The sequence below is a fragment of the Cyanistes caeruleus genome, chromosome 20 (assembly GCF_971803275.1).
Source record: "Cyanistes caeruleus chromosome 20, bCyaCae1.hap1.1, whole genome shotgun sequence".
Classification (NCBI taxonomy): domain Eukaryota; kingdom Metazoa; phylum Chordata; class Aves; order Passeriformes; family Paridae; genus Cyanistes; species Cyanistes caeruleus.
The window spans coordinates 5646399-5655172 of NC_141720.1; the positions used below are offsets into that span (position 1 = coordinate 5646399).

Consider the following 8774-nt stretch of genomic DNA (forward strand, 5'->3'; position numbering starts at 1 on the left):
GTGTGTGTATCCTGTGTTTGTGTGTGTGTGTGTGTGTGTGTGTGTGTGCTCGCCGTGTCCCTCCCTCCCTCCAGCCACCCCACCCCCGGGAGGGGAGGGAAGGAGGAGATGGGAGGGGGGGGCTCCGACGGCTCGCCTCGCTCCGGCAGCCCCAGTCTCTCCGCCAACGTCAGGGAGGTCATTAATAACCAATTAGGAGGGTCAATGAAGCTCATATATAGCCGGGCGGGAGCCGGCGAGCCGAACGGAGCCCAGCCCGCCGCCCGCCGCCCGTCGCGCCCGGCCCCGTCGCGCCCGGCCCCGCCGCCTCGCCCCCATGATGGGCTCGGTGCTGCCCGCCGAGGCCCTGGTCCTCAAGCCTGGGCTGAAGCCGCAGGGGCTCTCGCTGGCCGAGGTGATCACCTCCGACATCCTGCACAGCTTCCTCTACGGCCGCTGGAGAAACGTCCTGGGCGAGCAGCTCTTCGAGGAGAAGAGCAGCCCCAAGACCGCCTTCACGGCCGAAGTCCTGGCTCAGTCCTTCTCCGGAGGTGAGTGACCCCCCCCGACCCTCCCGATCCGCTCGGTTTCCCCCATGGGCCCCGGGCCGGCTCCCGGTGCCCGGCGGCGGGATGCGGTCCCGGCGCCCCGCTCTCCCCAGGCGTGGGACTAAGGGAAAAGGGCTTTAAATTCATTTGGTTAACTTGGGCTTGACCTGAGAAAGTTCCCACTTAAACCGCGGGCTGGGGGGGCCGGGGCCGTCTCGCATTCAGCCGCCCGGGACAATATCTTTTCTCTCGCCCCGGCATCGCCGGGGCGTCCCAGCTCCCTTTTCCCCCTCTCGGATTTCTGTTCCTCTCTTAATTTACCATGAAGGCTAATTCCATTTCCATTCACGATATGTCAACCATCTCATCTCCCCATTTTGTAAGAGGAATTCCTGGGCCCTTTTAAACAAGCCCTCGCGCCATTCAGGCACAATGTACCGCTACAGCATTCCTAAAGGACTAATGAATTTAGAATTAGCAATTTCTTTCTAGTTGAGTTTAATGAATGCAGATCACTTTAACAGCATGACAAATTGCTGGATGGGCCGAAATAGACACCATTTAACCTCCTTTCCCAGCCCCGCTCCCTCGCCCAGCCCGGGATGCTTTTCCCAGGTACCTCCTCAATGCCCCGGGGGAACCTTGTACCGCTTTGTGGGAGCCCGGCTGGGCGTTTAAAAGGCTCAGCCCCGGGGTCTGCGCTGGGGCCGGGCTTGGGCGGGGTCCCCCCCCTCTCCCCCAGCCCTGTCCCTTTCTGAGCCATCTCCCCCCTCGCAGAGGTGCAGAAGCTCTCCAGCCTGGTGCTGCCGTCGGAAGTGATCATCGCCCAGAGCTCCATCCCCGGAGAAGGGCTCGGCATCTTCTCCAAGACTTGGATCAAGGCTGGCACCGAGATGGGGCCGTTCACGGGCAGGGTCATCTCCCCCGAACATGTGGACCTGTGCAAGAACAACAACCTCATGTGGGAGGTAACGACTCCCCTGAACCCCGAGCCCGGACTGGTCTGGAGAGAAGTAGGGACGGGGTGCCGGGGCTCTGTCCCGTGCCTGGGCACCATCGGGCACCATCCTCGTGCCTCAGTTTCCCCATTCATGCAAATATCTGGGCAGGTGGGTTTAGGAATACCTTGGAGGAAAAGGATGAGGTTTCCTCAGCCCTCGGGGTGCAGCCAGCCCACAGAGGAGCCCCGAAATGCTGTTTCTCGTGCCCCGTGCAGCCAGATCACACCCTGCCCTGCCCACCCTGTCCTGTTGAAACACCCGACTGGTTGCTGCCTGCACTGGCCACAGTAGGCAAAAACAGCTCTGCCCTGTCCCCTGCTCCCTGCTTTGCCCCAGCCCTGGTGAGGTCAATCCCAAATCAAACTGTGGAATTTGGGGGGATCTGAGGAGGACAGGATATTGTGCACTAATGCACAGACAATAGACAGGGTTTTCCTATTTTTTAATTTGTTTGACTCAGACTTGCACTTCTTAATTATTGTTAATTATTATTATAATTTTATGCCTAACAGAAACTTGCCTCATCTTTTCTGGCACCCTGCCAAGCATCATTCCAAGCCTGGCATGCACCTTCCCTCTCCACCCAGGGATTCTCCCTCTCCCACAGCAGCTGCAGGAACAGCCCCTTCCTCTGGGGCTGAGCTGCTGGTGGGGCTCTGATGAGAAGGGAGATTAAGAAAGGGAGCTGGGTTTTCCAGGGAGATAGGGGCTGGCAGGACCAGCCATGCCAGTGAGAGCTGAGCACATTCCTCAGCCCCGAAACAGTCCAGCACCATGAGAAGGAAGGGTTTGGCATCTCCTGGCTGCTGCCAGGATCTCAGCCCCGAGGCTGTACTGGCTTTGAGTTTGTCCCTGTCCAGGGGCTTTACCCCAGAGGCAGGAGGTGGAGGGGCTCAGCCCACTGGAGCATCGCTACCAAGTGCTCTCTCCCCTCGCAGGTGTTCAATGAGGACGGCACAGTGCGCTATTTCATCGACGCCAGCCAGGAGGATCACCGCAGCTGGATGACCTACATCAAATGTGCACGGAATGAGCAGGAGCAGAACCTCGAGGTGGTCCAGATTGGGAACAGCATCTTCTACAAGGCCATTGAGGTAAGTGGGGCTGAAGGGCAGCTGAGCACCTGCAATAGAGGAGCAGGGTGGTGGGATCCACCATCCTACAGACTCTCCCTCCCTTGTTCTTTGGGTTGTTGGTGGGGTGTCTGTGGAAGGACATGGCAGCTTTTCCATCCTTGGAGCTCAGATCCACCAGCAGAGGTAGAAACCACAGGGAAGGGTCATTGCATGGCCTTCAGGGCGTAATAAAGGTCCCTTCTCCTCTCTGCCCCCTTTCTGTGGGCTCATGGAGTGATGTGTGTTGAGCAGAGGGAGAGTAGATCCTTGTTTGGGGTGTAAAGCATGAAAAGAGCTGCAATTCTGGCCCATGTGGAGCTTTGGGCAAGGACAGGGCTTGCATGCTCTATTAAAAAAGTGGGATTTTGTGCAGAACCTTCTTCTTTATAGCAGGGTAAAGTTTGGGGGGGTCCTGTGAAACCCAGGTGCTGAGCACAGGCTGTGCCTGACTGCACTGCTTTGCCTGGGCATCACACTCCAGCTGTGCAGGGAACCACGGAGTGGGCAGGAAGTATCTTGTGCTCAGCACTGGATGAGGTGCTGGTCTGCGCTGGTGTGGCACAGGAGCAGGGTCCCAGGGGTGGTGCAGCTGCTGTGCAGTGGGGTGATGGCTGAAGGGTGCCCACATCTCCCTACAGGACACTCTGGGATGGAGGTGGGTGTCTGGCTCCCTGGCATTATTGATGACTAATCACACAGTGCCAGAGCAGGGGGAGGGTGGAGACCAGCCCTGCTTATGTGCAGTGTCCCCGTAACCCAACGCTATTGCAGGTGGAGAAAGGTGGTGGCTTGGGGAGGTGGCCCTGTGCAGCAGCTTTGGCTTAAAGAGTCACAAGAGGAAACACATCCCAATTCATCCCAGACCAGCACTGTGGGATTTTCCCCCTCCAGTATTGGGTTCAGAGTCTCACCTGAGGAGCATTTGCAGCTGGGAGAGGCTCTCAGCCGGGAATGACCGTGAGTGCCTGCTGGTTCCATGGGCATGGGCAGCTCCCAGATCTATCCAGGCTCCTGCACTGGTTTATGGAGGAGCACAAACTCAGGTGATCCATGGCACAGGACCACAGCACAAGCAGCAGGGCTGGGTTAGGGATTGCTGCCATGGGGGGGCAAAGGAGAATGGGTGGGTGGGAAGACAATCAGATATTCTCTCCTACTGCAGGAGACTCCTGTGTGCCCCTTGGGCTCTGCCACCTTTCCCAAGTGCTCCAAACACTTCCGTTGTTCTCATGCTGGACACCCCTTCACAGGCTTCAGATGTTTCTGGTTTTAAGACCTGATATTTTTGTGGACATCTGTGCCTATTGTGATAGCAGCTTAAGTGCTTTTACAATTGTTCTTAAATTATGTAAATGAGTAGAATAATTGCAGGTATCCATGGTGTACTTAGGAACATGACTGTGCTTTTTACACCTTGTGCAGGCATGGACAAGGAGGTGGGTGAGGGATATTTGGGTATAGCCATGATCCAGCTGTAGGCTTGTTCCTGGGGCTGAAGCAGTGAGCAGTGGAGCAGGATGAGTTTAATTCTCTTGGCACAAGCAGTGAATTTGAGATGCTGAGAGTGCTGAACCCCAAGTGATGTGTGGGAGGAGGTGGGCACAAAGGGTCCCTGCTGTCACGCTGCTCCCCAGGCTCAGCAGGACACGCACACACCGACCCGAACTTGAGCGCTGTCCTGCTCAGGTGTCCATGTGTGCCATTGTCACCCTCCATCCCCCACCAGCCCTGGTGGCTTCCCCACCTCCTGTCCCCCTGCACAGCCTCCTGCCCATGCCTGCTGTGCCCCTGTAGTGGTGGCACAGTGAACTGCCTGGTTCCTATTGCTCTGCACCCACCTCTGCTGAACCAGGGCTCCAAAAGCATCTCTTTGGATGTCTTTCTCACCTTCATGCCAAAAAGTCAGATTTATTTGGTGCTTTTTTTTCCTATTTACCTTTGATATTTTAATGTGCTTTGCCCATTCCTGCCCTAATTTGCTGGTTTGTTTTTCCGATCCCCTTTCTCAGCAATACCAAGTTGCTGCTGCTGCAAAATAAAGTGAGGGCAGGAAGTTTTGGCCTTTGAAGCTCACAAGATTCCTGGGGGGCAATTTGAATTTGCTTTGGGGTGTATGCACATGGGTGCTCACCTGCTGCTGGCTTGGCTGCAGCAGCTTCAGCAGAATAAAACACACACCCATGTATACACTCATGCAGGTTGTTTTATCCTTTCAACAATATTTTGTTTGCTTGTATTAAAAATTACTAATTTTCTGTTAAGAGTAAATAACCCCAAGAAACGGTGTCATCAATTTGTGATGCAAAAGGATATTGGCTTCCTCTGCCTCCCAAATTCCTCCTCTGCAGCCCAGTGAGGTCTTTATGCAGATGGACAAAGATAAGAAGACAGATTACTATTGATTTCAGATGCTTAAAATTCAACATATTTTTAGTGTTGAAATTGAACTTAGCATCTGTGTTTCATGTGGATGCTTTACTTGAATCTAGCATGCTCAGTGTACAGAAAACAAAAAATCCTCCGAAACGTAGGACATTCCTATTTCTAAATTAGGTTCTTAACAGTAGGAACTGCTAGGGAAAATATGTATTTTTTTATAAAGTGATGTTGTTATTAGTGTTGTTTGGACTGGTCTGAGAGGATCCATCTTCCCAGCCACGGCTGCTGCACGAGGGGAGCCTTGAGTGGTGTTTCCTGGCTGCTCGCCCCAGCCATGCGGGACCACGACAGGAACAGCAGGGACAGAAGTGCCATCGCTTCAGGGAAATGGGAGTGTGGATGATGCAAAACCCTGCCCTGCTCCTGTAACTGTCCTTGGGCTGTTGCAGGCACTGCAGCTCTGGTGGGAGATACAAGCAGTGTTTCACACCTGAGCCCTGGTCTCTGACAGCAGCCCCGAGCTCTCCTCTGCTCCACGGGCTGATAAGCCCTTTGCTGGTGGATCTGCATTTCCACCTTCTAAAAGCAGCCCTGGCAGGGGTGGGTGGGAGATGCTGCCTGTGCCCTGCAGCTGGAAGGTGCTGATGGCTCTGTCCAACAACAAAATGCTCTCCTGGAGCCCTGAGCAGGGACTCTGTGTCCCATTTGTGGTCTCTGTCACTTGTGCTGGTTGTGGCTCCACAAGTGGTTTATTTCTTCATGTCTCTGTGTTTTATCCTGTCCTGGTCTCCCTGCGCTGCTGGGACCTCTGGGTCCTGCACTCCAGAGACTCCAAATCTGTCCCTGTGCTCTCATGCTGGACACCCCTGCATATTTAGCTGCATATTTGCCCATAATCCCATTTGTGTCCCAGCTTGGGGGAGAGCCTGGAGTGGGTCTGTGCTGGTGCTGGGTGGTGCTGAGCTGTGCCATCACCTCCAGTGCTGCATCCTGGGCTGTTCCATGCCTGCCTGTGGGTGTTGGGGACTGCTAGACGGTCCCAGATGGCAGCAGAGTCTCACAGAAATGGGGCACAACCAGGGTAGGTCCAAATGGATCAGAGCAGGGATGGATGTTCATTGCCCCTCCCAACTACCCTTTTTCTATCTCTCTTTCTAGATGATTCCTCCAGACCAAGAACTGCTGGTCTGGTATGGGAACTCCCACAACACCTTCCTGGGCATCCCAGGTGTGCCAGGGCTGGAAGAGGAGCAGAAGAAGAACAAACATGGTAGGTAACATCAGAAAGAGTCAGGGGCACAACATCCCTGCCAGCTCATCCTGTGCCCAGCACTGAGGCCATTGGGTAGCCACAAGGCAGGGACACCCCAGGGGTATGGCAGATATCCCAGTACTCTGAGGACAAGCACAGAGATGATGAAATGATCCATACAGCTTGAACAGGTCCACAGTAATTCAGGGCGATGCCTCCAGGCCAGTTTGCCCATGGCTGCTGCTGGTGGGGTGTCTGGCAGTCACTGCCTGACCCAGCCAGGCAGGGAGGAGCAGGGCAGCGTGCGAGTGTAAGGCAACCCCAAAACTCCATGAAACACCAAGTGAATGCAGTCTCTACATCCTCACTCTGCATTTAAGGGATCTTAATCACCAACACAGGAGGCTTTTCTCTCCTTGGGCTTTTGCTCTCTGCTTGTCTCAGTGGCTCCCCGTGGTGCTTCTCTGTGGCACAGCACAGCTCAAGGCTGTGTTTGGAGCCACTTCTGTGATCCCCGACTCTGCTCCCCACTCTGAGAGAGCCATGTTTGAGCAGAGCAGAGTGAAGGGAGAAGCTGGGACCAGAGCAGGGGCTGGACAGTGTGGCTGGGGGTTCCTGAGAGTTCCTGCACCCACCCCCTCCAGCTCTGCTGCAGCTCAGGGAGGGGAAAATTGATTTCATGTCCATCTACAAGGGATTCATTCATATCAGCTTGAATGTTCCCCTTACCTAAATCTGGCTGAGCCCATTCCCAGCACTGGCTGCATCCCAAAATCCTATGAGCCAACCTGGATGCCAGTCTCTCCAGGATAGGTGACCTCAGCAGCAGGGAGCCAGTGAGAGGCACTGAGGGCTTTCCAGGGCACCCAGCACCCCAGGGATTTGGGGTGGGGTGAGCTGCTGTGCTGGAGGGCAGCATCTGACTGTCCCCTGTCATCCCCAGAGGATTTCCATGCGGTGGAGACGGGGGCCAGCACAACGGGCCGCATGCGCTGCGTCATCTGCCACCGCGGCTTCAACTCCCGCAGCAACCTGCGCTCCCACATGCGCATCCACACCCTGGACAAGCCCTTCGTGTGTCGCTTCTGCAACCGCCGCTTCAGCCAGTCCTCTACCCTCCGCAACCACGTCCGCTTGCACACGGGCGAGCGGCCCTACAAGTGCCAGGTTTGCCAAAGTGCCTATTCCCAGCTCGCAGGGCTGCGGGCGCACCAGAAAAGCGCCCGCCACCGGCCCCCCAACGCCTCCCTGCAGGCCCACTCGCCCGCCCTGCCCGTGCCCCACCCTGCCTCGCTGGCCCATCACATCCCCACCATGGTGCTGTGAAGTCCCGGTGCGGCAGCAGGATTTGGGACAGCAAAGACTGATGCTGAGACATGCAATGAACTTGGGGGGTGGCCCTTGGCTGAGCTGCTTTGTGTCTCGGAGGAGTGTTGGGTTGTTTTTGGGCATTGCTGACTTAGAGGGTTTGGCAGGAGGGGAACCCCCAGCTCTTCAGCTGAGTTGTGTGGGGTCATCCCCAAGGAGATGTGGCACAGGGTGGGCTGGTGGCCCCTGGGGTTGGCAGAGGAGAAGGGATGCAGTGGGATGTCCTGTGTGAGTTTGCCAGTGGACTGGGGAAGCCAAAAAGCTGGGCCTGGATCAGTTATGGCTGGGTTTTACAGATAATTTGGTAGAAAGAAAAATTCCTCTTATCCATCCTCCTCTGCTCTAGCAGGTATGTGCCCTATTGAAAGGTTGGCACAGCCCTGATGCGACCACCCCAGTCATACCTGTTTTCCCCGGGAGTGGCTTTGGCCACGGTGGCTCCTTCTAAGGGACACCTTTCCCTCCCTGGGAGACCTGAGTTGGTGCACATTTGCATTTTCCAGCACTTGAGCTCCCTCTGCCCACCCTGCCTCAGCCCGAGCCCTGTACTGGGGTCTGTCACAGCTCCAAGCGATGCTGTGGGCAGAGGGGATGAGCCATGTGCCATGGGGACACTGTGCCAGCTGGGAATGCCCATCCACAGGCAGGTTGTGCGGGGAGCCTGAGCTCTGCCGGGCTGTGCCTGTTCCAGCCCTGGCAGCTCTTCTCCCCATCCCTTTCCCAGCTGTGAAGGAACATTTTGGTTGGAACTGCTGCTGCCCTCTGGGGACAGAGAAAACCTGTCCCCGGGCCAGCTCTGTCCCCAAGGACAACTCTAAGCGCCCTCTGGAGTCGCCACATTGCGGAGGAGGGCTGTGTATCATAAATCTTAAAAGAAGGTATTCTAATATTAATTATAAGTCTGAGATGTATAAAGTTCTCACAAACCGTGTTTCACTTCCAGAAGAAAATAAACAAAAACAGAAGAAAAGAAAAAAAACCTGTCACTTTAACTTTGTAAATATTTATGTAAACATTATTTACAAGACTTTGATATTATATATTATTTGATTGTATATGTACACAGTGTAAATACATTTGTACCTCTCTTGTATTCTAAATAAAAATTACTTGGAACATTTATCATTTAGAA

At 54.9% G+C, this 8774-nt stretch overlaps 1 protein-coding gene across 2 annotated transcripts; it reads left to right on the top strand.

Moving 5' to 3' along the window:
- Window positions 1–204: 204 nt before the first annotated feature.
- On the top strand, window positions 205–8761 carry PRDM12 (PR/SET domain 12). Of its 2 annotated transcripts, XM_086857825.1 has the most exons (6): window positions 205–262; window positions 300–530; window positions 1305–1495; window positions 2467–2622; window positions 6181–6292; window positions 7218–8621. In XM_086857825.1, exons 1-6 carry the CDS (start codon window positions 205–207, stop codon window positions 7598–7600), a joined length of 1131 nt encoding a protein of 376 aa, XP_086713951.1. In that variant the 3' UTR covers window positions 7601–8621. The 2 variants fall into 2 exon arrangements, with proteins under 2 accessions (XP_086713951.1, XP_023793722.2); XM_023937954.2 differs by having other exon boundaries at window positions 249–530; window positions 7218–8761.
- The last annotated feature ends 13 nt before the right edge of the window (window positions 8762–8774 follow it).